Source organism: Lepus europaeus, chromosome 7 (assembly GCF_033115175.1).
Source record: "Lepus europaeus isolate LE1 chromosome 7, mLepTim1.pri, whole genome shotgun sequence".
In the NCBI taxonomy this organism is placed as follows: Eukaryota; Metazoa; Chordata; class Mammalia; order Lagomorpha; family Leporidae; genus Lepus; species Lepus europaeus.
In genome coordinates, this window is record NC_084833.1 from 17,490,129 (window position 1) to 17,517,977 (window position 27,849).

The following is a 27,849-nucleotide window of genomic DNA, read 5'->3' on the forward strand; positions in this document are numbered from 1 at the left end:
GCGGCTGCACGCGGTGTCGCTGAGTGGGCTTGAGCAGGCCATGCGGAAGTAGCATGTTCCCGGCGCTGGACGCGGAGCTGAAGCAGGAGGTTGGTAGGCTGCCCTCTGCCGGCGCCTGGCGGGAGCGCAGCGCCGGGTCCGGCGGGCGCGCGGTCCGCTGTTGGGTACCTGAGAGGCCCCTCCTCTTACAGACTCTTGCTGACCCCTATGAGGACTTTATGTACCATCACCTCCAGTACTATGGCTACTTTAAAGGTAACACCAGCTTCCTATCTCGCGGCATCTTTCCGGGGTTCAGGAGGTGCATTGCTTCATTAGCTGGGAGAGCTGAGATTTCTCCAGTCCATTGGCGAAAAGCATTTGTTTAATCCGTTGATCAGCAGTGTCACCTCTGTTGACTGACAACAGAGTCTGTATACAAGGGCCTGTTTCTGGGCTGTCTATTCTGTCTTTTATTTATTTATTTTTTGTCTGACCTTGCACCAATGTCATCACCCCTCTTTTTAAAAACTGTGTATTTATTTTATTTGAAAGGCAGAAAGACATCGACGGACAGACAGCTGGAGAGAGAGCGTCCATCTGTTAAGTCACTCCCTGAAACACCTAGAAGAGCCAGAGCTGGGCCAGGCCAAAGCCAGGAGCCCGGAGCGCCATCTAGGTCTCCCATGTGGATGGCAGGGACCCAAGTACTTGAGCCATCACCTGCTGCCTCCCGGAGTGCACATTAGCAGGAGGGTGGATCGGAAGGCGAGTAGCTATGGGCGTCTCAGGCAGAGGCTGCCACATCTCAGCTGCTATCTGGAAAAGCATGTCATCCCATTTTGTTCTTCAAAACTGACTTGGCGGGCTGACATTGTGCTGCAGTGGGTTAAGCCTCCGCCTGCAATGCTGGCATCCAATATGAGCACTGGTTCAGGTCCCGGCTTCTCCACTTCCAGTCCAGCTCCCTGATGATGTGCCTGGGAAGGCCGCTGAAGATGGCCCAAGTCCTTGGGTCCCTGCCACCCATGTGGGAAACCCAGATGGAATTCCAGTCCTGGACCCAGCTGTTGTAGCCGTTTGGAGAGTGAGCCAGTGAATGGATGGTCTCTCTGTGTCTCCAACTATGCTTTTCAAATAAAATAAATACTTTTTAAAAATTGCCTTGACTATTCTGGAGTGCTCACCTTTCTGTATAAATTTTGGAATTAGCTTTAAAAACTGTATTGAGATTGCATTTATTCCATGGATCAAATTTTACAAGAAATGGCAGTTTTCTAATACTGAGTTCTCCAACCTGTATTTCTCCATTTGCATAGATTATCATTAAAGCTTCCCGATAAAAGTTTACAATTTTTCCCTAGTACTTCACATGTTTATGCTTATTATGTTTTTTTAACTTTTAATTTTCTAGCTTTTTATTTCAAAGATTTATTTTATTATTTGAGAGAGATAGAGAGAGGTTTTCCATCCACTGGTTCACTCCCCAGATGGCCGGAGCTGCACGGATCCGAAGCCAGGAGCTTCTTCCAGACGCGGAGGCCCAAGGACGTGGGCCGTCCTCTGCTGCTTTCCGAGGCCATAGCAGAGAGCTGGATCAGGACTTGAACTGGCGCCCATATGGGATGCTGGCACTGCAGGCTGGGGCTTTAACCTACTGCACCACAGCACCGGCCCCAAGATAGAGTTTTTAACATTGGGTTTTTTCCTAGCAAACTTGCTGATGTTTCTTTTTAACTATTTCCTTTTCGAAGTGATTAAGAATTTGTTGAACGAGAACTGAGTTTCCCGCTTGCCAGACTCAGCGGGCACCCTCAGGACAAAGAGGCTTGCAACTTGGAGCTCCGCCCCACTCTGAGACCTGCCTCACTCGGGCTCCGCTATCTTGGCAGCTCCTGCGTCTTTCTGCCTCCCACACCCTTTCTCGAATCTCCTCACTCTCCCATTTCCTCAGTATAAAATGGGAATAATTATGCGTATTTGGCTTACATTGCCACCAGAAGGTCTGAAAACTGGGTTGTGTTCCTGGTGAAGATCTGTGGTGGTCGGTTTGGAGAGTAGAGGTTTTGATATTGCCCTCGACTTAGAGGTGGTGAGCCAGCCTGCCGGCAACTTTAATTAAACCGCCTGTTCTTAGGACAAAGAAGCAGTTTACCAAACTCGGCTACGCAGCAGCACCTTTGGAAGAATACCCCTCGGCACCAGCTGCACGGCTCTTTCGGGGAAAGAGAGAATTTGATACCGGACACTTTGCAGAGGGAGAAGCTTCTATGTGAGTGATCATCAGTGTGTGTGACTCCTAGAACCTGGCGGTCTTGACAGCTCCTTCAGGTGTCCAGAAGAGCATGGCTTCACGTGGGGGAGGCCAGGGGGCGGCCTGGCTCCTGTTCGGACCCCACTCACAATCGTTCTCTTGGGATCTACTTTGTATCATAGGTTTATATTAAAATGCTATACCTTCTGAACTGTGTTCCTCCAAATTATTGGAGAATTTGTTAAAACTCTTCCCTCCAGAGAATAAGTTTTTGATGGATATATGTATTTTTTAAAAAGTTCTTTGCATAAGAGTAGAGGAAATAAAGTCCAGCTAGCTTAAGCAACAATAATTTCTTACAGGGACATGATTTTTTTCCCCCCAAGGACAGGAATGCTGTTGACTTTATCTCTTAATATATCTTTTTTTTTTAATTAACTAATTTGAAAGGCAAAGTTAGAGAAAAGGAGAGATGGAGAAATATCTTCTACCCACTGGTTCATGTCCCAAATGGCGGCAATGGCCAGGTCTAGGCTGGGCTGAAGGCAGGAGCCAGAAGATTCTTCTAGGTCTCCACATGATGTCAGGGCCCAAGCACTTGAGTCATCTTCCGCTGCATTAGCAGTAGCTGGCTCAGATGTGGAGCACCTGGGACATGAACCGGTGCCTACATGGGCTTCTGGCACCTCAGACAGCAGCCCAACCCGCTGCGCCACCGTGCCAGCTCCTATACTCTAACCAACGGAAGGAAGACCTTTCTCTCTGTCTCTCTCACTATGTCAAATAAAAAAAAAAAAAGGTAACAACAGGGGAGTGAGGAGAGATGGGTCAGTGGTTACAGTGTTACATATAGGAATAAGTTCTAGTGTTCTGTTGCACAGGGTGACTTTAATTGAAGTTGTTAAACATAAGGGGAGATGCTTAACTTCACTGCTAATGAAAGATGCAAATCGGGGCCGGCACTGTGGCGTAATGAGTAAACTCGCCCCTGCAGTGCTGGCATCTCATATGGGTGCCGATTCGAGTCCCGGCTGCTCCTCTTCCAATCCAGCACTCTGCTGTGGCCTGGGAAAGCAGTAGAAGGTGGCCCAGGTCCTTGGGCCCCTGCACCCATGTGGGAGACCTGGAGGAAGCTCCTGGTTCCTGACTTTGGATCAGCACAGCCCCAGCCATGCAGCCAACTGGGGAGTGAACCAGTGGATGGAAGACTCTCTCTCTGTCTTTCCTTATCTCTCTATGTAACTCTAACTTTCAAATAAATAATTTTTTTTTTATAGGTAGTTAGAAAGTGAGAGAGAGAGACAGAGAGAAAGGTCTCCCTTCCATTGGTTCACTTCCCTAATGACCACCATGGCTGGCGCGCTGCACCGATCTGAAGCCAGGAGCCAGGTGCTTCTCCTGGTCTCCCATGCGGGTGCAGGGCCCAAGCACTTGGGCCATCCTCCACTGCCTTCCTGGGCCACAGCAGAGAGCGGGACTGGAAGAGGAGCAACCGGGATAGAATCCGGCACCCCAACCAGGACTAGAACCCAGGGTGCCGGCGCCGCAAGTGGAGGATTAGTCTAGTGAGCAGTGGCACCGGCCAAATAAATAAAATCTTAAAAAAAAGATGCAAATCAAAATATGGTACCATTTTTTAAATTACAAGATTTGGGCAAAAAACAAAATAGAGAAAAGTACACACCTGTTACAGGTTAGAGTATAGGGGAACAAACTGCTGTTGGAAGTGTGAATAAAAAGAACAATTTATTTATTTGATTTGTTTGCCCTACTTTTAAAAAATGTATTGATTTGAAAGGCAGAGCAACAGAGAGAGAGACCTTCCATCTGCCAATCCATTCCCCAAAAGCCAGCCACAGCTGGCGCTGGGCCAGGTTGAAGCCAGAAGCCTAGAACTCTGCCTGGATCTCCCACATGAGTGGCAGGGCCTCAACCACTCGAGCCATCACCTTCCGCCTCCCAGGGTCACATTAGCAGGAATCTGGATCAGAAGCAGAGTAACTTGGACTTGAACCAGGCATTCTAATATAGGATGTGGATGTCCCAAGCATTCACTTAATCTGCTGTGCTACAATGCCCACGCTATTTGATTTATTTGAAAGAGAGACCCAGAAACAGACAGAGATCTTCCATCCAGAGGGTTCACTCTTCAAACGCCTGTAGCAGCCATGGCTGGACCAGGCCAAATCCAGGTATCCCATGTGGCTGGCAGGTACTTACTTACCTGGTACTTACCTGGTACTTACTTGAGCCATGACCAACTACCTCCCAGGGTGTGCATTAGCAAGGAAGCTGGAATGGAGAGAGCAGAGCCAGGATTTGATACGCTCCAGTGTGGGATGCAGGCATCCCACGCCAAACACCCGCTCCAAGAGACTATTTTGGAGAGGCAATTGGCAATTGCTATAAAAATTAAAACCGTGTTTAACCCTTGATGCAGCAATTCCATTTTCAGATAGATATTTTGTTTTTGCTCACACGATTGCCAAGAAGGCTATTCTGTGGCCCAGAGCCCCTGGGGAGAATAGAACAGGAGGAGTTGAGAAAGTTGAGTGAAGGAGACTGGTCGGGGTGGGACAGCTGAGGGCCAGCTAACCCTCCTTTCTGATTTCTCCTGCCCTACTTGCTGAGACTCAAAATTCTCATAAGAAATAGCTGTCACTCTTTAACTAATAGAAGACATTGCAGTAATTGATAACTTTTTTGAATATTTATTTGTTTGAAAGGCAAAGTTACAGAGAGGCAGAGGCAGAGAGAGAGAGAGAGAGAGAGAGAGAGAGAGAGGTTTCTTCCATCTGCTGGTTCACTCACCAAATGGCCACAACAGCTGGAGCTGGGCTGATCCAAAGCCAGAAGCCAGGAACTTTTTCCAGGTCTCCTATCTGGATACAGGGGCCCAAACACTTGGGCCGTCTTCTACTGCTTCCCCAGCCCAAAGCTGGATCCAGAGAGCTGGATTGTAAGAGGAGCAGCAGACTAGAACTGGTGCCTGTATGGGATGCTGGCACTGCAGGTGGTGGCTTTACCCACTACACCACAGCACCAGCCCCTGTAATTGATAATTTTTTTTTTCCTGTTTTGACTCTTGCAATGAGAAAAATAGTTTCTTTATCTTCTCAACAAAACAGTTACTATGTTTCTTTGTTACTTGTCTTTTTTTTTTTTTTTTTTTTTTTTTTTAATTTTTGCCAGGCAGAGTGGATAGTGAGATAGAGAGAGAGAAAGGTCTTCCTTTGCCGTTGGTTCACCCCACAATGGCCGCCGCGGCCAGCGCACTGCAGCCGGCACACCACGCTGATCCGAAGCCAGGAGCCAGGTGCTTCTTCTCCTGGTCTCCCATGGGGTGCAGGGCCCAGTACTTGGGCCATCCTCCACTGCACTCCCGGGCCACAGCAAAGAGCTGGACTGGAAGAGGGGCAACCGGGACAGAATCTGGCGCCCCGACCGGAACTAGAACCCCGTGTGCCAGTGCCGCAAGGTGGAGGATTAGCCTGTTGAGCCATGGTGCTGGCCTGTTACTGGTCTTTTTAACCAGCAAGGTATACAAAGGACAAAATAATGGGTCAAATTGCTTTTTTAAAAAAAAAATGGAATAGGTTTGGATATTGCAGATTAAGCCACTGCTTGGGATGTCTTCATCCAGTATTTGAAGTGCCCGGGGGTGGAGTCCTGCCTCCATTTCTGATCCAGCTTCCTGCTAATGCATACTGGGAGGCAGCAGGTGATAGCTCAGGTACTTGGGTCTCTACAACCCATGTGGAACACCCAGGTGAAGCCCCTGGCTCCTGGCTTCAGTGTGGCCCGGCTCTAGCTGTTGTAGGCATTTGAGGAATGAACTAACAAATGGAAAATATCTCTGTGTATGTGTGTGTGTGTGTGTGTGGCACTCCCTTTCAGATAAGTAATATTGACAAAAAGGAATAGATAAGGTTAGAAAATTCAAGTGACATTAAAAAAACACAAAATGAGGGGCCAGCACTGTGGCGCAGTAGGTTAATCCTCCGCCTGCGGCACCAGCATCCTATATGGATGCCAGTTTGAGTCCCGGCTGCTCCACTACTGATCCAGCTCTCTGCTGTGGCCTAGGAAAGCAATATAAGATGGCCCAAGTGCTTGGACCCCTGCACCCATGTGGGAGACCTGGAAGAAGCTCTTGGCTCCTGGCTTCAGACCAGCTCATCTCTGGCCATTGTGGCCACTTCCATCTGCTGTGAACCAGCAGATGGAAGACCTTTCTCTCCATCCTTCCCTCTCACTGTCTATAAATCTACTTCTCAAATAAAAAGGAAAAGAAAAAAATACAAAATGAAAGCTAAAAGCACTCCTTTTTTTTAAGATTTAAAATAAACTCTGTGTGGAATTGCTGGGTGCACACACACTCAATCTTCTTGCCAAACAACTTTCCATAAAGTTTGCACCGTTGCACTGTTGTCTACGGGTATTTGCTTACCCCTTTGTCAAGATGAGAGTAAAAACATGTCAAGGTTTTTCCCATCTATTAGGTAACAAACTGGCATTTTCATTATGACTTACATTTTTAAATTACGAATGAGATTCAGCAGCTTTATCATTCTTCAAATATTTATTGCCTTCTCATCCCCATTAAACCATGGAAAATTATATATATATATATATATATATATATATATATATATATGCATGCATGCAAGGGTCCAAAGTGGGAGTGGAGGTGAGAAGGGGGGAGGGTGGGGGCAGTGGGCAGAAAAAACAAAAAGATTCCTAGAACAAACGTTGTCTTTTTCTTCCTCTTTCTAGGGCCTACCTGTTTACCTTCAGCTGGGCGCGCTCAGTTAGAATCTGTAAGCAGAGGTATCTCCTGCCCTTCCCAACCAGGAAGTTCAGACTCCTGTATTGGAATAGGTCCCGAGCCCTTGCCCTCCCACCAGATCCAGGAGGCACATGACAAGCCTGGGTCCGCGTCTGATGGGCACTCAGGGGCTTCAGCCTTTGGTTTCCCCCTTAATTTCCTTTCTTTCTCTAACTCCCTGAGAGCCTTTCTCCCCTCCCCCCTTTCTTCTTCATAGTCTTGCCCAAGAACTCTTTTTCCTCTCTTTTGCCCCTTCCGTCCCCTGTTCCTCACCTGTGCACTCCTTGTTTTATAAGACTCTGTCCTCTGAATGGGCTTATTATGGACCTGGAATTTAATTTGAGATTGTTTCACTGTAGTTAATAAAGTTTTTTTTTCCTAAAAAGCAAAAGATAAAAAAACCCCTTTTCCTAAAATGCTAAGGGTAGATGGAATGTGCCACGTTAGGTAACTTCTTATTCATCATAACCCATTCTCGAAATGTCTTGGACCCTTAACATGTTTTTAAAAAGCTTTCTCTGAAGTACACCAAAGCTTTATATTTAAATATTCAGCATCAAATGCAGGAATTGTAACTTAACGCTTTATGATTTAGAGTCTGTCATGCTGGACCAAACAGTAAAGGAAGCCGTAGCGCAGGACTGTAGCTCTCTGCTTGTGTTTTAATACTCGTAGTTAATGCTTGTGTCTTCATACAGCGCAGCAGGTTACTTAGTTGTTGCGGAGGAGTGAGAGTTCCCAGGGAGGAGGGGAGGAGAGTGTTCACGCGCCCTTTGCCTTTGACAGGTTCCCTCATGCTGACTTCTCCGCTTCTCCGGACCAGGCAGCTCATTTACAATGAGCTGGATGACGTGAACCCACGTCTCCAAGAACCCCGAGAACTTTTTCCCTTCTTCTCCAGCAAGGGGCCGCTGCAGGCGCCACGGTGGCCAATAGAGTGTGAGGTCATCAAGGAGAGCATTCGTCATATCGGTAATGTGGCCCGTGTGTGACCACGGCCTTCTGGTCTGCCTGCTGTAAGACAAGGCAGGACTGAGTCGGGGTTGGCTCGCCCTGGGAAGACAGAACGCTGGGGAGCTCACAGGCCCTCACCAGAGTCCAGAGTTAACAGCAGCACGGGTGTTTGACTTAGCAGTTAGGCTGCCAGCGGGATGCCAGTGTCTGTAACCGTAGTGCCTGACTCCAGCTTCCTGCTGGTGCGCACCCTGGGAGGACAGCAGTGATGATCCCAGCTGGGTTCCTGCCGCCCACGTGGGAGACCTGGATGGAGTTCCCGGCTCCCAGCTCCGCCCCTCCCCCAACTCACGGTTGCAGGCATTTGGGTATCTCACTCTCTCTATATTGCAAGTGAATAAGAGAGTGGATAGTTCAATTTTTTAAAAAGGTACACTTCTGTATAAACTGGAATGCTTCTGAGTTCTTTGGAATAGGGGTACTTTATAGAGTCTAAGAAATATAAATATGTAAGTCTTTTTTTTTTTTTTTTGCATCACTGGTCATATCTGAGCCTTTGATGCAAATATAATCTCTTGCATTCATTTTATGAAGCACTTGCAGAAGTGGGTTGCATTGAAAAATGGGAACTTTTTTAATTCCTGGGATACTTAGGGCCATCTATCATCATGTCTCTCTTTTTTTTTTTTAAGATTTATTTATTGAGGCCAGCACTGTGACATAGCAAGTAAAGCCTTTTAAAAAGATTTATGTATTTATTTGAAAAGCAGAGTTACAGAGAGGCAGAGAGAGAGAGAGAGGCCTTCCATCCTCTGGTTCACTGCCCAGATGGCCACAACAGCCAGAGCTGCACCAATCCAAAGTCAGGAGCTTCTTCCGAGTCTCCCATGCGGGTACAGGGGCCCAAGGACCTGGGCCATCCTCCACTGCATTCCCATGCCACAACAGAGAACTAGATTGGAAATGGAGCAGCCGGGACTTGAACCAGTGCCCATATGGGATGCCAGCACTGCAGGTGGTGGCTTTACCCATTTACACCACAGCAACGGCCCCATGTCTCTACTTTAGACACTGGATAAACAAGTGGATGTTTCTTATTTCTTATTCCCCTCTTAGAATATTCATTCAATAATATATATTGGCATTTATCATATGCTAAGCACAGTGGTGCTAGAGGGCTAGAGGTACAGTGGTGAGCAAGATAGAGACACCCAGAGCTCACAGACGAACTGCAAGGGAAGTTAAACACCTCACGAGGCAGTTACATAGAGTTTGGTCCCTCTGGGAACCCCTGACCCAGCGAGGGATCTCTGTGGATTTCCAGGAGTTGACTTTTTTTTTTTTGACAGGCAGAGTGGATAGTGAGAGAGAGAGAGACAGAGAGAAAGGTCCTCCTTTTTGCCGTTGGTTCACCCTCCAATGGCCGCTGCGGCCGGCGCATTGCGCTGATCCAAAGCCAGGAGCCAGGTGCTTCTCCTGGTCTCCCATGCGGGTGCAGGGCCCAAGGACTTGAGCCATCCTCCACTGCCTTCCCGGGCAGTGGAAAATCGCCTTAATGGTCTTTATGGAAAGAAGCAAGACCTAATATATTTATAATTTTATATATAAATATATATTTATAAGCAAACTGGAAACTTGAGATGGGAATTTGGTTTGATTCTAGCCATTTGAATAATTATTATAATTTTTATATAAGTTCTGCTAATGCCTTTAATATTGTTGCTTATTTTGTGCTTTTTAATTGTCTTTCAGAGTGGGTTCCACCTCAGCCAGAATATTTCTATCAATCTACAGGAAATGAAGAGGTACCAGAAATTGTAGGAGAGGAAAAAGGCACAGTTGTCTATCAGTTGGATTCAGGTATTGTCATTACACTCAGCAGTGAGTAACTAATTGGGACAATAAGTATGTTTTGTAGTAACAGAAGTTATTTTAAAAATTCCTGGAGTGTGGTTGCTAAGTTTGCCAGTTTCATCAAAATGAAAAAAAAAAAAAAAAAAAAAAAAGGTCAACGTACCTAAAACCCGAATGACTTTCTATAAGAAGTGTGGCAAGCATCGGACTCACAAAGTGACCCAGTGTAAGAAGGGCAAGGATTTCTTGTATGCCCAGGGGAAGAGGCGCTATGATCGGAAGTAGAGTGGCTATGGTGGGCAGACAAAGCCAATTTTCTGGAAGAAAGCTAACACCATGAAGAAGATTGTACTACAGCTTGAATGTGTTGAGCCCAACTGCAGATCCAAGGGGACGCTGGACATTAAGAGATGCACGCATTGTGAACTGGATGGAGATAAGAAGAGAAAGGGCCAATTGTCCAGTTCTAAACTCGGGGATTTTTTTTTTTTTTCTTTTTTGGCTCTTAATTTTGGACAAAAATGTTGAGGATGTAAAAATTAACCTGTAGGAAAATAAATAGTGATATTCATTATCCCCTCACAAATTTCTAGTGTAGAGGTGGTGTTTAGCTAAGGGGTTAAGACACAGCTGGATGGCCGACACCACAGCTCACTAGGCTAATCTTCCGCCTGAGGCACCGGCACACCGGGTTCTAGTCCCTGTTGGGGCGCCGGATTCTGTCTCAGTTGCTCCTCTTCCAGTCCAGCTCTCTGCTGTGGCCCAGGAAGGCAGTGGAGGATGGCCCGGGTCCTTGGGCCCTGCATCCACATGTGAGACCAGGAGGAGGCACCTGGCTCCTGGCTTTGGATCGGTGCAGCGCACCGGCCATAGCAGCCACTTGAGGGGTGAACCAACGGAAGGAAGACCTTTCTCTCTGTCTCTCTCTCACTGTCTAACTCTGCCTGTCAAAAAAAAAAAAAAAAAGACACACAGCTGGCGATGATCACATCCCAAATCTGAGTTCCTGAATCTGCTTCCAATTCTAGCTTCTTGCTGATGCACACCCTGAGAGGCAGTAGGTGATGGCTCAAGCAGTTGGATCCAGTTATACATATGGAAGACCTATAATGGATTCCTGGCTCCTGGCTTTGGCCTGGTCCAGCCCCAGCTATTGTAGGAATTTGAGAAGTAAACCAGCAGGTAGCAGAATTTATCTCCAACTCTATGCCTTTCAAGTAAAATGAAAAAAAAAAATTTAAAGATTTATTTACTTATTTGAAAGTCAGAGTTACACAGAGAGAGAAGGAGAGGCAGAGAGAGAGAGAGGTCTTCCATAGGCTGGTTCACTCCCCAACTGGCCACAGTGGCTGGAGCTGTGCAGATCCAAAGTCAGGAGCCAGGAGCTTCTTCCAGGTCTCCCTCGCGACTGCAGGGCCCCCAGCACCTGGACCATCTTCTACTGCCTTCCCAGGCCATAGCAGAGAGCTGGATTGGAAGAGGAGCAGCTGGGACTAAAACCAGTGCCCATATGGGATGCCAGGGCTTTAACCCACTGCGCCACAGTGTCGGCCCTTGAAATTTTTTTTGTAAGATTTATTTGAAAGTCAGTTAGAGAGGAGAGGCAGAGAGAGAGAGAGAGAGAGAGAGAGGTCTTCCATCCGCTGGTTCACTCCCCAATTGGCCACAACGGCCAGAGCTGTGCTGTTTGAAAGCCAGGGGCCAGGAGCTTCTTCTGGGTCTTGCACATGAGTGCAGGGGCCCAAGCACTTGGGCCATCTTCCACTGCTCTCCCAGGCCATAGCAGAGAGCTGGGTCAGAAATGGAGCAGCCAGGTCGCGAATCGGTGCCCATATAGGATGTTGGCACTTCAGGCCAGGGCGTTAATCCACTGCGCCACAGCGCCAGCCCCAAATAAAATGAAAATTTAAAAATTAGTCATCATGAAATGCAAGATGCTTTTTTTTTTTAAAGATTTTTTTTTTTTTAATTGAAAGGCAGAAGTTAGAGAGGAAGAGAGAGAGAGAGAGAGAGAGAGAGAGAGAGATCTTCCATCTTCTGGTTACTCCCCAAATACCTGCAATGGCCAGAGCTTAGCTGATCCAGAGCCAGGAGCCAGGAGCTTCTTCTGGGACTCCCATGTGGATGCATATAAGTACTTGGGCCATCCTCTGATGCTTTCCCAGGTGCATTAGCAGAGAGCTGGATCAGAAGTGGAGCATTTTACAGCTTCTCCTTTGTTATTCCCATCTGAAAAATTAGATATTGGATCATCTTTGGGGAGCTTGCTCCTCTTTTCTGTTTTTTTAATATTTATTTTATTTATTTGAAAGACAGAGTTACAGAGAGAGGCAGAGACAGAGAGAGGTAGGTCTTCCATCCATTGGTTCACTCCCCAGATGGCCACAATGGCCAGAGCTGAACTGATCTGGAGCCAGGAGGTGGGAGCTAGGAACTTCTTCCAGGTCTCCCATGTGGGTGCAGGGGCCCGAGCACTTGGGCTATCCTCTGCTGCTTTCCCAGGCTCATTAGCAGGGAGCTAGATTGGAAGTGGAGCAACTAGGACTCGAACCAGTACCCATATGGGATGCCAGCACTGCAGGCTGGGGCTTTAACCGCTGTGCTACAGAGCCAGCCCTACTCTTTCTTTACCTCCCATAGGTACTTTCATGTATACTTGGTTGTGTTTGCTCTGTCACTTAGGATGTGCTTTCCTACATTAAGTTGCACATTTCTAGGGATAGAATCTGCATCTTTCCTGAAAATATTTAAAGCCCTAAATCCACAAGCACCAACAAAATATACATTCTTCTCAAGGACACCTGTTAGAATCATAGGCGAGGCCATAAATCAAGTCCTTTTTTTTTTTTTTTTTTACAGGCAGAGTGGATAGTGAGAGAGAGAGAGACAGAGAGAAAGGTCTTCCTTTTTGCCGTTGGTTCACCCTCCAATGGCCGCTGTGGCCGGCGCATCGTGCTGATCCGATAGCAGGATCCAGGTGCTTCTCCTGGTCTCCCATGGGGTGCAGGGCCCAAGGACTTGGGCCATCCTCCACTGCACTCCCTGGCCACAGCGGAGAGCTGGCCTGGAAGAGGGGCAACCAGGATAGAATCCGGCGCCCCAACCGGGACTAGAACCCCGTGTGCCGGCACCACAAGGCAGAGGATTAGCCTGTTGAGCCACGGCACCGGCCAATAAATCAATTCTTAATACATCTAAAAGGGTTGAAACATACAAAATGTTCTCTGACCACAATAGAATCCAATTAGAAATCAGCAACAAACCCTCCACCTTGCGGCGCCGGCACACCAGGTTCTAGTCCCGGTTGGGGCACCAGATTCTGTCCCTGTTGCCCCTCTTCCAGGCCAGCTCTCTGCTGTGGCCAGGGAGTGCAGTGGAGGATGGCCCAAGTGCTTGGGCCCTGCACCCCATGGGAAACCAGGAGAAGCACCTGGCTCCTGCCTTCGGATCAGCGCGGTGCACCGGCCGCAGCGCACCAGCCGCGGCAGCCATTGGAGGGTGAACCAACGGCAAAAGGAAGACCTTTCTCTCTGTCTCTCTCTCACTGTCCACTCTGCCTGTCAAAAAAAAAAAAAAAAAAAAAGAAAGAAAGAAAAAGAAAAGAAAAGAAATCAGCAACAGAGTGAGATCTGGGAAATACATAAATATTTGGAAATTGAACAGTACATTTGTGAACAACGTGGGCTAAAGAAATAGCAGGGTGGGGCCGGCATTGTGCTGCAGTGGGTTCAGCTGCCTCCCGCAGTGCCAACATCCCATATGGGTGTGGAGAGTCCTGGCTGCTCCACTTGTGATCCAGCTCCCTGCTAATGCTCCTGGAAAAGCAGCAGTGGAAGATGGCCCAAGTACTTGAGCCTCTACACCCATGTGGGAAGCCTGAGTGGGGGTCCAGGATCTTGGCTCTGGCCCAGCCCAGTCCCAGCTGTTTGTGGCCATCTGGGGAGTGAACCAGTGGATGGAAGACCTCTCTCTCTGTCTGTGTCTCTGTCTCACCCTCTCTGTAACTCTGCCTTTCAAATAAAAAAATAAATCTTTTTTAAAAATCTAAATTAGGCCGGCGCCGCGGCTCACTAGGCTAATCCTCCGCCTTGCGGTGCCGGCACACCGGGTTCTAGTCCCGGTCGGGGCACCGATCCTGTCCCGGTTGCCCCTCTTCCAAGCCAGCTCTCTGCTGTGGCCAGGGAGTGCAGTGGAGGATGGCCCAAGTCCTTGGGCCCTGCACCCCATGGGAGACCAGGAGAAGCACCTGGTTCCTGCCATCGGATCAGCGCGGTGCGCCGGCCGCAGCGCGCCTACTGCGGCGGCCATTGGAGGGTGAACCAACGGCAAAAGGAAGACCTTTCTCTCTGTCTCTCTCTCACTGTCCACTCTGCCTGTCAAAAAAAAAAATCTAAATTAAAAAGAAATAACAAGGAAAATTGTACCATAGCATATCAGACTTTATGGAATGCTGCTAACACACTGCCAGGGAAATTTATGGCTTTGTATTTGACAGCAAGAAAGATCTTAATTATCTAAGCTTTTGTTTTAATAAGTTAGAAAATGAGAGTAAACTATGCCTAAGGCAAGCAGAATAAAGGAAATAATGAAAGTTAATCGTGAAACTCAGCCGGCGCTGTGGCTCAACAGGCTAATCCTCTGCCTAGCGGCGCCGGCACACTGGGTTCTAGTCCTGGTTGGGGCACCGGATTCTGTCCCGGTTGCCCCTCTTCCAGGCCAGCTCTCTGCTGTGGCCAGGGAGTGCAGTGGAGGATGGCCCAAGTACTTGGGCCCTGCACCCACATGGGAGACCAGGAGAAGCACCTGGCTCCTGGCTTCGGAACAGCGCGGTGCGCCGGCTGCAGCACGCCAGCCGCGGCGGCCATTGGAGGGTGAACCAACAGCAAAGGAAGACCTTTCTGTCTGTCTCTCTCTCTCACTGTCCACTCTGCCTGTCAAAAAGTAAAAAAAAGAAAAAAGAAAAGTGAAACTCAGTGGAATAGAAAACAAAAAATGATAGAGCAAGTCAACATAAAACATCAATGATATGGACAAATTTAGCTGGACCAACCAAGAATAAAGAGAACACATAAATTACCAAAATCAGAATGAAAGAAGGAACATAACCACCACAGAAATCACAACAGTTACAAAATAATGCCATTACCAACTTTATGCCAACAAGTTAGACAGTGATGAAGAACAAATTGCTGGGAAGAAAAGTTACCAAACTGATTCAGGATGAAATAAAAAGTCTGAATAGATTAATACAAAGAAATTGAATTAGTAATTTAAAATCTTCCCACAAAGAAAACCCAGGCTGAGATAGCTCGACAGGGTTGTTTCTTTTTTTAAAATTTTTGCATTTTTTATTTTTTAATTTTCTTTAAAGATTTATTTGTTATTTATTTGAAAGTCAGAGTTACGCAGAGAGAGGAGAAGCAGAGAGAGAGAGAGGCCCTCCGTCCGATGGTTCACTCCCCAGTTGGCTGTAATGGCCGGAGCTGTGCCGATCCGAAGCCAGGAGCCAGGAGCTTCCTCCAGGTCTCCCATGTGAGTGTGGGCTTGGGCTGTCCTCCACTGCCTGCCCAGGCCATAGCAGAGAGCTGGATAGGAAGAGGAGCAGCCGGGTCTCCAACCATTGCTTATATGGGATGCCAGCGCCTCAGGCCAGGGCTTTAACCTGCTGCACCACAGTACCCGCCCCTTTTTTTTTTTTTAATCATGGAAACCTTTGAAGACTGAATCCAGTGACACATTGTGACCAAATGGGATTTATACTTGGAACACACAAATAATTTTAACATCAGAAAATCAATTGTGAAATAAAATATTTAAATGGAATAAAGGGCAAAACCACATAGCACAAAAAAAAAAAAATTGACAGAAATGGCAGCATAAGAGCTCCCAGAATGAGCTCCTCTGAAGTAATTAAACTAGCAAAAGCTGGTGGTTGGTGCTGTGGCATAGTAGGCCAAGCCTCCACTTGCAGCGCTGGCATCCCATATGGGCACTGATTCCAGTCCCAGCTGCTCCTCTTCTGATCCAGCTCTCTGCATATGGCCTAGGAAAACAGTGGAAGATGGCCCAAGTGCTTGGGCCCCTGCACCCACGTGAGAGACCTGGGGAAAGCTCCTGGCTTTGGATTGGCACAGCTCTGACCATTGCATCTGTTTGGGGAGTGAACCAGCCAATGGAAGTTATTTTTCTCTGTTTCTCCCTCTCTCTGTATCTCTGCCCCTCAAGAGGTGATAATTTAAAAAAAAAAAAAAAAAAGCAACATTTCCAGAACTGTTGGATCTGAATATAATCAGCAATTTAGGGAGAATGCTTAATCTCTCCAACCAAAAAAATAAAGGAAAAAAAAAGTACGTGGCATTTTTCTTCCACCATCTTGGCAGAGGCCATGGGGAACAATCCATGTTCCTGGACTGACATACTGGTGTTTATGTGTTTGTGAAAGACAATATTTACTCTATTCTCAGAAACTGACTTTTCACCTGTTTCCCAACTCCCTGAAGAACCCAAGCAAACACTGAGCAGCAGTTTTGCCAGGTGGCGTATGCTGGCATTTAAAGGCATACACTGCCCATAGCCCCCTGGGACAAGGGACGGCAGATGCAACAAGCAGCAGAAAGACCAGAAAGCCTGAGAAGGAACAAGCTGAAGAGAAAGATCCCTGGAGGAATGAGGGCTTGGGAAGGCCATCACAGTACTGGGAAGTACAGAGTTCATGGCCAGGACGGGACCTGGGAAGACACCAGACTCCCACTGTGCGTGCAGGAAGTAAAGGTGGTATTTGAGTTGTTGGCAGCCTGGCTTAGTTTTGAGAGGTGCATCACCCCAGAGCTAATCTGAAAAACCTAGAAAAGCTGTGAGTGTGTGTGTGTGTGTGTCTGTGTGTTTCTTTTTGGCTTTGGCTGTCTGAGGAAATCTGTCAAGTCACTGGCTGGCCAGTCATACAGCAGAACAAAGACTTAGTGACTGCACATGACGAGGAGTAACACCCTGCTCAACGGTAAAAGACAAAGTTTTCCCTCTGAGGTTGGGAACAAGATAAGGATGCCCACTCTTACCACTGCTGCTGAAGAGTCTGCTGGAAGTTTTAGCAGATCAAACAAACAAGAAAAAAAAAAAAAAAAGAATGCATCCAGATTGGAAGCAAAGTAGTAAAATTGTCTCTTCACTAATGACATGATCCAATATATAGAAAATCTCAAATACACATACACAGAAATACTACTAGAACTGCTAAACAAATTTAGCAAAATTGCAGGGTACAAGCTCAAGACAGAGAAATCAACTTGTGTCTATATGCTAGCAATGACCAATGCAAAATAAATTGAAATAATCTCATTTGCAGTAGCATCCAAAGAATAAGCTGCCTAGGAATACATTTAAACAAGAGGGTGAAAGACCGGTACCCTGGAAACTACAAATACTCCTGAAAGAATTTCAGGACCTACATAAATGAAAACGTATTCAATATTCATATATTAGAAAGTTTAATTTGGCCGGCGCCGTGGCTCAACAGGCTAATCCTCCGCCTTGCGGCGCCGGCACACCGGGTTCTAGTCCCGGTCGGGGCACCGATCCTGTCCCGGTTGCCCCTCTTCCAGGCCAGCTCTCTGCTGTGGCCAGGGAGTGCAGTGGAGGATGGCCCAAGTGTTTGGGCCCTGCACCCCATGGGAGACCAGGATAAGCACCTGGCTCCTGCCATCGGAACAGCGCGGTGCGCCGGCCGCAGCGCGCTACCGCGGCGGCCATTGGAGGGTGAACCAACGGCAAAGGAAGACCTTTCCCTCTGTCTCTCTCTCTCACTATCCACTCTGCCTGTCAAAAATAAAAAAAAAAAAATAAAAAAAAAAAAGAAAGTTTAATTTAAGATAGCAGTACTACCTGAACATTATAGATTAAATACAATCCTTATCAAAATTCCAGTGGCCTTTTATGTGAAAATAGAAAAGCTAGGGTCCCTGAATAGTCCGTATTGAAAAAGAAGGATAAAGGTCAATGACTAACATTTCTGTTCAGAACATACTGCAAAACAGTACAGGGGCTGTGTTGTGGTATAGCGGGTAATGGGTGGCCTGCACTGCCAGCATCCCCTATAGCTGCTGGTTCAAGTCTTGGCTGCTCCATTTCCAATCCAGCTCCCTCCTAATGCACCTGGGGAAGCAGCAGAAGGTGGCCTAACTGCTTGGGCCCCTGCACGCATGTGGGAGAACCAGATGAAGCTCCTGGCTCCTGGCTCCTAGCTTTAGCCTGGCCCAGTACTGACCATTGTGGGCCATATGGGGAGTGAACCGGCAGATGGAAGACCTGTCTGTCTCTCTCTCCCTCTCTCTCTGTAACTCTGCCTTGCAAACAAATAAAATAAATCTTTTATAAAAATTGATAAATTGGACTTCATCTAAATGTAAAGTTGTTGCTTTTCAAAGCACAATTTAAAAAGGGAAAAACTGGAGAAGATGTTATGGTACAGTGGGTTAAGCTGCCATTTAGGATGTCCACAATACATTCTGGTTTGGCCTGGATCGAATTGTGTCTCTACTTCCAATCCAGTTCCTGCTGATGTATCCTAGGAAGCAGCAGATGATGGCTCAAATGTGTGGCCCTGCTACCCATGATAGTAGGAAGACCCAGATAGGGTTCTAGGCTCCTGGCTTCCATATGGCCCAGGCTATTGTGGGTATTTGGGGAGTGAACCAACAGGTAAAGCTCTCTCTCTGTCCCTCTGCCCTCAAATGGATGAAGATAAATATTTTTTTTTAAAAAAAGGGAAAACTACATACTGAAATAAAATAGTTGGAAGTGATACATTTGGTAAAGAATTTGTATCCAGAATCCATGGTCAGAAGACAAACAACCCAACACAAAAATGGTCAAAAGATTTGAATAGGGGCCAGCACTGCGGCGCAGTGGGTTAATGCCCTGGCCTGAAGTGCAGGCATCCCGTATGGGCGCCGGTTTGAGACTCAGCTGCTCCACTTCTGATCCACCTCTCTGCTATGGCCTGGAAAAGCAGAAGATGGCCCAAGTCCTTGGGCCCCTGCACCCATGTGGGAAACCCAGAAGAAGCTCCTGGCTTCGGATTGGCACAGCTCTGGCCGTTGCAGCCAATTGGGGAGTGAACCAGCGGATGGAAGACCTCTCTTTTTCTCTGCCTCTCCTCTCTCTGTGTAACTCTGACTTTCAAATAAATAAATAAATCTAAAAAAAATTCTATCACTTTTTAAAAAAAAAAAAGATTTGAATATATACTTTGCTAATTAAAACATCCAGATGGCTAATAAGTACATGCAGAGATACCCAGCATCACTAGTCACTAAATAAATACAAATTTAAGCCATGGGATGATACTTTTTCATAACTGTTCAACTAGCTGTAATAAAGAGTAAGTGCTGGGGAGGAGAGTTGGGAACTAACATTTCAGACTAGAAAAAGGGATATAATGCTAAAGAGAAGTGAGCCAAGGAATGTACTATGAACCTTCCCAAGCATGGAGGAGCGAATTTTTATAATGGCAGGTTGATAAGTTGGTTACAGTGATGGACATAGAAAAGGAAGCTGCCCAGGAGGCATCCTCTGTTATCATGCAAAACCAGCTGATAGGCATTGCACGCACAGGTGCCAGGCTGAAGTCTTCCTGGTAAAACACTGTATTGAAGAAATAGCAAGGAAAAGATTCTCCTAATTTCAAAACCAGTCTCTAATAATGACCAGAAAGTTAATCTGTTTTTATTGCAGAAGGACTGTACCAAGTGTGGGGCGTTGTCACTGAAATCAGGAGAGGCCCTTGGAGAAACAGCTAGAACTAGGATGAGGGGCTGCATAGGTTTTACAATTCCTCCAACTGGAAGAGTGAAATGAGCCGATGGAAGTCACACACACTCTACTTCCAGTTGCCTTGATTATGATCTTTGTCATGTTAATGTGATGAAAATCTATATGCAGAGAAGTAAATAAGGTGCAGCCATTCAGTCTGCCTGAGCTCTACATTATGGAATGCCCGTGGAGGAGTTTGGAAAATGTTAGGCGGAAGGTGCTGCTGTGAGTGAAGAGACCTGGATTAATCATCTCCTGATGTGGCTCTTTGCTAAATTGCCCAGTGGTCCTGTTAACACAGTGTTGTGGAAGCTGCCCCCATCTTGTCCCTTGAATTTCTCAGGAATGAAGAAATTAAAAAAACTAAGAAGATGAGGTTCTAAGGAGAATTTGGGAGTCTGTCATTTTAGGGACTCCAAAATATCTGTGTTCTATGGGAATATTGAGGAACAAAGGAAAGATGTTCTGCTTTTTGAGAACTATGGGCTGTACCTTAGATTGACTTAAATGTTACATCAGAGACTGGAGAAAACATTGAAGTTCCTCTGTTGATGACACCTGGAGAGCGGCTGTTTGGCACAGCAGTTAAGTCACCACGGAAGATACCTGCATTCCATATGAAGTGCCTGGTTCAGGTCTTAGCTCCTCCATTTCTAACCCAGCGTTGTGCTAATGCTAGGAGGCAGCAGAGAGATGATGGCTGAAGGACATGGGTCTGTGTCACCACGTGGAAGACCTGGATTGAGCTTTGGGATCCTGGCCCAGGCTGTTGCAGGCATTTGGAGAGTGAACTGCAAATGAAAGATAACTGTCTGCCTGTCTGTCTTTCTGCCTTTCAAACTAGATGAAAATAAATTTAAAATTCTTTTAAACAAATCAGGTGCCTGGCACTGTGGAATAGTGGGTAAAGCCACTGCCTTCAGTGCCGGCATCCTCTGTGGGTGCTGGTTTGAGTCCTTGCTATACCACTTCTGATCCAGCTCTCTGCTATGGCCTGAGAAAGCAGTAGAAGATGGCCCAAGTGCTTGGGCCCCTGCACTTGTGTGGGAGACCAGGAAGAAGCTCCAGGGTCCTGGCTTTAGATAGGTCCAGCTCCAGTCATTACAGCCATGTGGGGAGTGAATCAGTGGAAGGAAGACCTCTCTTGTCTGCCTCTGCCTCTGTAACTCTGACTTTCAAATAAATAAATCTTTAAAAAAAATTACTTGAATTGTGAAATCACTGACAAGTGTTAAATCTAGACATTTTTCATCAATTTAAGAGAAAATCAACAAAAGGTGAAAAATATGTCTTTTTAAAAAAAAAAGATTTTATTTATTTATTTGAGAGTTAGAGCTACAGACAGAGGGAGAGACAGAGAGAAAGGTCTTCCATCTGCTGGTTCACTCCCCAAATGGTCACAATGGCCAGAGCTGGGCTGATCTGAAGCCAGGAGTCAGGAGCTTCTTACAGGTCTCCATGCGGGTGCAGGGGCCCAAGCACTTGGGCCATCTTCCATTGACTTCCCAGGCACATCAGCAGGGAGCTGGATCAGAAGTGGAGCAGCCAGGATTCCAGCCGGCACCCATATGGCCACAACACTGGCCCCAAGCTGCTTTCACTTCTGACCCCGCTTCCTGATAATGCGCCAGGGAAAGCAGCTGAAAATGACCCAAGAGCTTGGGCCCCCATCACCTTTGTGGCTTTGGCCTGGCCCAGAACTGGCTATTGGGACCATTCGGCAAGTGAAAACAGCAGATGGAAGACTTCTCTCTGTCTCTTCTCTCTCTTGTTTTTTCAAATAAATAAATCTCTTTTTTAAAGATTTTTTTATTTGAAAGGCACAGTTACAGAGCAAGAGAGAGAGAGATTAACAGAGATCTTTGATCCACTGGTTCACTCCCCGCATGGCTGCAACAACTAGGGCTGGGCCAGACCAAAGCCAGGATGCAGGAGCTTCTTCCATACCTCTGTATAGGAACGGGGACCCAAGGACTTGGGCCAGATTCCGCTGCTTTCCCAGGCCATTAGCAGGGAGCTGGATGGGAAGTAGAGAAACAGGACTTGAACCAACATTCATATGGGATGCTGGCACCACAGGCAGCAGCTTTACCCATTACACCACAATGCTGACCCCAATAAATTTTTTTTAGTATGGAACAGAGTTCTTGAAAAAATTATAAAGCTCTAAAATAGTTTTGTAAAAGTAACTACAAAAATCAAGGATATCTGATGGCACTGTCTCTGAATTTGAAAACTTGTAACTCCATATTAAAAAATTGACAATTGGCCGGTGCTGTGGCTTAACAGGCTAATCCTCCGCCTTGCAGCGCCGGCACACCAGGTTCTAGTCCCGGTTGGGGCACTGGATTCTATCCCGGTTGCCCCTCTTCCGGGCCAGCTCTCTGCTGTGGCCCGGGAAGGCAGTGGAGGATGGCCCAAGTACTTGGGCCCTGCACCCGCATGGGAGACCAGGAGAAGCACCTGGCTCCTGGCTTCGGATCAGCGCAATGTGCTGGCTGCAGCGGCCATTGGAGGGTGAACCAACGGCAAAAAGGAAGACCTTTCTCTTTGTCTCTCTCTCTCACTATCCACTCTGCCTGTCAAAAAAAAAAAAAATTGACAATTGATTATTCTGAGGATTAGGGGTTGTGATTGTAACCTGAGTTTTGTTAGATTTTATAACTTTTTGTTTTAGCTTCATTATAAAGTGCCAGCTGCATCTTTTATTTTCACACATAACTGTATTTTGGAACCCTCATATGCAAATTCGCCCATCCCAATTCTTCTCAAATTTTTATTTTTATTTTATTTAAATCTGGAAGGCTATACCAACAAATTATGTGGAGTAGACTTTATTTCCTCTTAAAAAATTGGTGAATAGGTATTATTGATTGCAATAGGTGTTATCATTATTTTTTTATTTATTTTTTATTTTTTGACAGGCAGAGTGGACAGTGAGAGAGAGAGAGACAGAGAGAAAGGTCTTCCTTTTGCCGTTGGTTCACCCTCCAATGGCCGCCGCAGTAGGCGCGCTGTTGCCGGCGCACTGCACTGATCCGATGGCAGGAGCCGGGTGCTTCTCCTGGTCTCCCATGGGGTGCAGGGCCCAAGCACTTGGGCCATCCTCCACTGCCTTCCCTGGCCATAGCAGAGAGCTGGCCTGGAAGAGGGGCAACGGGGACAGAATCCTGTGCCCCTACCGGGACTAGAACCTGGTGTGCCGGCGCCGCAAGGCGGAGGATCAGCCTATTGAGCCACGGCCCCGGCATAGGTATTATTATTGACTGTATTAAGATTGCAGTGTTTTCAGATCCTCCATAAAAATAGTTAAAGTGTATTATGTCTTATTCCATTTAGTTTCAGATGTTAAAATATCGCTTCATGTGCCGGCTTCATGTGCCTGTCGGAGTCCTGGCTATTCTGCTTCCAATTCAGCTCCCTGCTGATGCACCTGGGAGAGAAGTCAAGGACAACCCAAGTACCTGGGCCCCTGCAGCCACACGGGAGACCTGGGTGGAGTTCCAGGCTCCTTGCTTTGGCTTGGCGCTGTGCTGACCATAGTGGCCATCTGAGGAGTGAACTGCTGAGCAGATCATCTCTGTCTCTCCTTCCCTTTTTGTAACTCTGCCTTTCAAATCAATAAATAAGTCTTTTTTTAAATTTTTATTTATTTATTTATTTATTTATTTTTTGACAGGCAGAGTGGATAGTGAGAGAGAGAGACAGAGAGAAAGGTCTTCCTTTTTGCCGTTGGTTCACCCTCCAATGGCCACTGCGGCCGGCGCATCGCGCTGATCCGAAGCCAGGAGCCAGGTGCTTCTCCTGGTCTCCCATGCGGGTTCAGGGCCCAAGCACTTGGGCCATCCTCCACTGTCTTCCCGGGCCATAGCAGAGAGCTGGCCTGGAAGAGGGGCAAGCGGGATAGAATCCAGAGCCCCCACCGGGACTAGAACCTGGTGTGCCGGCGCCTCAAGGCGGAGGATTAGCCTGTTAAGCTACAGCGCCGGCCAATAAATAAGTCTTTTTAAAAAATCACTTTTTAGGGGGCCAGCGCTGTGGTGCACCCTGGCCTGAGGCGCCGGCATCCCATAAGGGTGCTGGTTTGAGTCCCGCTCCACTTCCCATCCAGCTCTCTGCTGTGGCCTGGGAAAGCAGTAGAAGACGGCCCAAAGTCCTTGGGCCCCTGCACCCACATGGGAGACCTGGAAGAAGCTCCTGGCTCCTGGCTTCGGTCCAGCCATTGCGGCCAATTTGTGAACCATCGGATGGAAGACCCCACCCCCCCGTTTCTCCTCTCTCCGTGAAACTTTTTTTTTTTTTTAATAATTAAGTCACGTATTTGTTTTTTTAATTTATTTGCTAGAGTTAGTGAGAGAGAGAAAGACAGAGAGAAAGGTCTTCCTTCCATTGGTTCACCCCCCCAAATGGCTGCTACGGCCGGAGCTACGCCGATCCAAGGCCAGGAGCCAGGTGCTTCTCCTGGTCTCCCATGCGGGTGCAGGGCCCAAGCACTTGGGCCATCCTCCACTGCACTCCCGGGCCACAGCAGAGAGCTGGCCTGGAAGAGGGGCAACTGGGACAGAATCCGGTGCCCCGACTGGGACTAGAACCCAGTGTGCCGGCGCCGCAGGCGGAGGATTAGCCTATTGAGCCACGGCGCCAGCCCAACATCCTTTTAAATTAGGGTTAGTTGGGTACAAATTCATGAAGCAAAAGGAAGTACTCTGAACCACTTAAAGGGCTTCGAAGAAACACACTATTGAAAATTAGACGTCTCAGAACGGATGGATGAAAACCTGGATATTTGCTGTTACAAGCAAAATGGTGTCGACTGCTCAGGGGGGCTCTGTCAGTATTTGCTGAGGGAATGGACTCTGAATGCAGCCTGGTCTAAATGTGCCTCTCTTGTCCGCACTGCCCGCAGAAGGATCCTATTTCACCAGTTCCAGAGTGGGAGGCAAACGGGGCATGATCAAGGAACTTGCTGTGCCCCTGCAAGGGCCGGAAGATCACACTCTGCTGTTTGAGTCACGGTTCGAGAGTGGGAATCTGCAGAAAGCTGTCAGAGTGTGAGTAACGGAGGAGGTTCCCACGGGGGTCACAAGTGGGGTGACTGAGAGGTGTCTTCGGGATCGATACTAGGAATGAGGAGTGATTGTAAGAAGTGGTGGGGGGCAGCACCGTGGCACGATGGGCTAAGTTGTTGCCTCCATACTAGCAGCCCTCGTTCAAAGCCTGGCTGCTCCGCTTCTGATCCAGCTCCCTGCTAATGTATCTGGTCGGGCAGTGGAAGTTGCCCCAGGTACCTGGGCCTCTTCGTCCACGTGGGAGACCCAGATAGAGCTCTGGTCTCCTGGTTGAGGCCTAGACCAGCCCCAGCTGTTGCAGCCATTTGGGGAGTACCAGCCAGTGGAAGATCTTTTTCTTTCTGACTCTCCCTCTCTCTGTAACTCTACCTTTCAAATAAATAAATCTTAGAAAACAAGGAGAGGTGACAGGGAAGGACTGTGGGGGTGAAAAAGAATTGGAATAATTATAGTTCGTGTTTTTTCTCAGAATAATACATTATGTAAATTGTTTCTTCTTTTATAAATTGATGCTCACTTGAAATTTATATGGCAAAAAATATATACATAAAATTCCTATAATAATACTTCCAGATGCAGTAGTTTATTACAAGGATGCTTCAAAAAGCTTATGAAAAATGGAATGAAAAGAAATTTATCTTGGTGCAAAATTTTTTTAGAAATCCATGTGTATGTGGGGTCTTCAAAAAAGTTCATGAAAATGCATACTATGAAAAAACTATGTATGGCTTTCAAAATTCTTTTGCACCAAAATAAACTTTTTTTAAATTAGTTTATTTATTTGAAAGCAAAGTGACAGGGAAGGAGGGAGGGAGGGAAGGGTGGGAAGAAGAGGGAGGGAAGAAGAGGGAGAGAGAAAAAGAGAGAGAATCGATCTTCCATTGCTGGTTTGCTTCCCAAATGGCTGCAAGAGCAAGGACTGGGCCAGGTTGAAATGTGTTAAATGTGTTAAACACATTTAAACACTCTAAACACATTCTTTAAACACTTTATTCCTAGTTATTGCCGAATCACCCTCCAATATGATTTCAGTTCGCAGCAGCAGTGTATAACACTGCCTGTTCCCAGTGCTAGGATGATGATGAGATAGAGGGAGAAATGACATCTGACTTTAGTTTTCATTTCTTTAAGTATGCATGTGGGTGAGTACCTTTTCATATATTTTTTAGCTATTTGTATTTTCTCTTCTGCAAGTCAGTCCTGATTGTTTTAAACAAGATGAATACATTCTGTCTTGAAATAATTGATGACCAGAGGTAAGAAACATTTCCACGGTGGTGATCTCTAAGATGGGCATGCTAGCAGCCACCAGAGGGCCCTGGCCACTGCTGGGTGTGTTTCGGAGAAATGTAGTGCCGTGGTCAGTGCTTGGGGGACTCTGGGAGGACATCACAGACCTGCTGAACGTCCCATACAGCTTCCTCACCCTAAACAAACTTTCCTTTTCCAAGCTTCTGCAAATCTGCTCTGTAAGTTAGAGAACCAGATAAATTAGAAAATAACTGTTTTGATGCAGTAGGCTTTTCTATTGTAGTAACACCTACTTTTACCAGGAGAAAACAGTATTATGCCAAATCTGCTTTTTGAGAGGCATGTGAAGTCACAGAGACGTCCTCCTGTTTTCTCCATTACAGCGGCACCTATGAGTATGAACTTACCTTGCGAACTGACCTTTACACAAACAAGCACACGCAGTGGTTTTATTTTCGCGTTCAGAACACCAGGAAAGATACCACCTACCGCTTCACCATTGTGAACCTGCTGAAACCCAAGAGCCTTTATACTGCAGGGATGAAGCCACTCATGTACTCCCAGCTGGATGCCAGCACCTACAGCATTGGCTGGAGGAGAGAGGGCAATGAAATCAAGTACTATAAGAACAACGCGGATGATGGGCAGCAGCCCTTCTACTGCCTCACGTGGACCGTTCAGTTTCCACATGACCAGGACACTTGCTTTTTTGCCCATTTCTACCCATACACGTACACTGATTTGCAGTGCTACCTCCTGTCAGTGGCAAACAACCCCACCCAGTCTCAGTTCTGCAAGCTCCGAACTTTATGCAGGAGCCTGGCAGGAAATACTGTCTACCTGCTCACCATCACCAACCCATCCCGGTCCCCGCAGGAGGCGGCCGCAAAGAAAGCCGTGGTCTTGAGCGCCAGGGTCCACCCTGGGGAGAGCAATGGCTCCTGGATTATGAACGGCTTTTTGGACTTCATCCTTAGCGATTCCCCAGATGCCCAGCTCCTCAGAGATATCTTTGTCTTCAAGGTGGTTCCCATGTTAAATCCAGATGGTGTGATTGTGGGCAATTACCGGTGTTCGCTGGCTGGAAGGGACTTGAACAGACGCTATAAAACCATCCTGAAGGAGTCTTTCCCCTGCGTTTGGTACACCAGGAACATGATCAAAAGGTGAGGCCTTTGATCTGTTGAGCTTTCGGTGAATGCTAGGAGTGCCAGAGCCAGGCTCTAGTGTGAGGTCTCTTCTGTCGCGACAGGCATGGGTGTGGCTTTGGACTTTACAGTCAGGGGCGTTGTTCATTTTTGTACTTCCAAATCTGGGCTTTCACTTTGAGTTGAAACAGAACACACAGCACTGCAGCTACAGCCGTTTGACTGACAAGTGAAATCACTGAATGGAAAAGATGAAGAGAGTCACCAGTCTTCATGATGAAACTCTGTTCTTATAGCTAACAATTCATTTGCATATGTATGAAGTGACAGGCACTGTACTCAATGCTTTACACACATGACCCATGTAACCTTCGTGCTAACCCTGCGAGGTCAGGGAGCGTCAGTATCCCGTGATGTATATGATGATAGAATGGCGGCCCAGCAAGGTTAAATGACTTGTGTGCGCTCGCACAGCTAGTAAGTGACAGAGTAGATACCTGAACGCAGGCCCTGTGGACCCAGAGTCTATGTTCCTTATTACCATCTAACGCTGCTTGTCATGCAGAAAGAAAATGAAGTCACGCTGCATTCTTCAAGCCTGTGTAAAAGCCGTTGAAGACTAGAATGTAACAGAGCCCACCTTTTAGGTGTTTTCATTCAATCGCAAATGAAAACAGCATATAAAAATATGTGACTATGTACCTT

At 47.0% G+C, this 27,849-nt stretch overlaps 1 protein-coding gene and 1 pseudogene across 6 annotated transcripts in view; both read left to right on the forward strand.

Annotated features, from left to right (window-relative positions):
- The window catches only part of AGBL2 (AGBL carboxypeptidase 2), a 55,729-nt gene continuing 27,880 nt past the window's right edge, over window positions 1–27,849 (forward strand). For 2 of the 6 annotated variants that reach the window (XM_062196154.1, XM_062196156.1), the window contains exons 1-8: window positions 1–89; window positions 192–255; window positions 2,117–2,251; window positions 7,010–7,063; window positions 7,848–8,033; window positions 9,768–9,875; window positions 24,583–24,727; window positions 26,380–27,162. In XM_062196154.1, the coding sequence (XP_062052138.1) occupies window positions 54–89; window positions 192–255; window positions 2,117–2,251; window positions 7,010–7,063; window positions 7,848–8,033; window positions 9,768–9,875; window positions 24,583–24,727; window positions 26,380–27,162 (1,511 nt within the window). In that variant the 5' untranslated portion in view covers window positions 1–53. Of the gene's footprint in view, window positions 90–171; window positions 256–1,733; window positions 2,252–7,009; window positions 7,064–7,847; window positions 8,034–9,767; window positions 9,876–24,582; window positions 24,728–26,379; window positions 27,163–27,849 lie in introns of those variants that run through there. The other 4 variants (XM_062196158.1, XM_062196155.1, XM_062196157.1 and 1 more) reach the window with 4 other exon arrangements.
- Window positions 10,005–10,414, forward strand: LOC133763035 (large ribosomal subunit protein eL42-like; annotated as a pseudogene).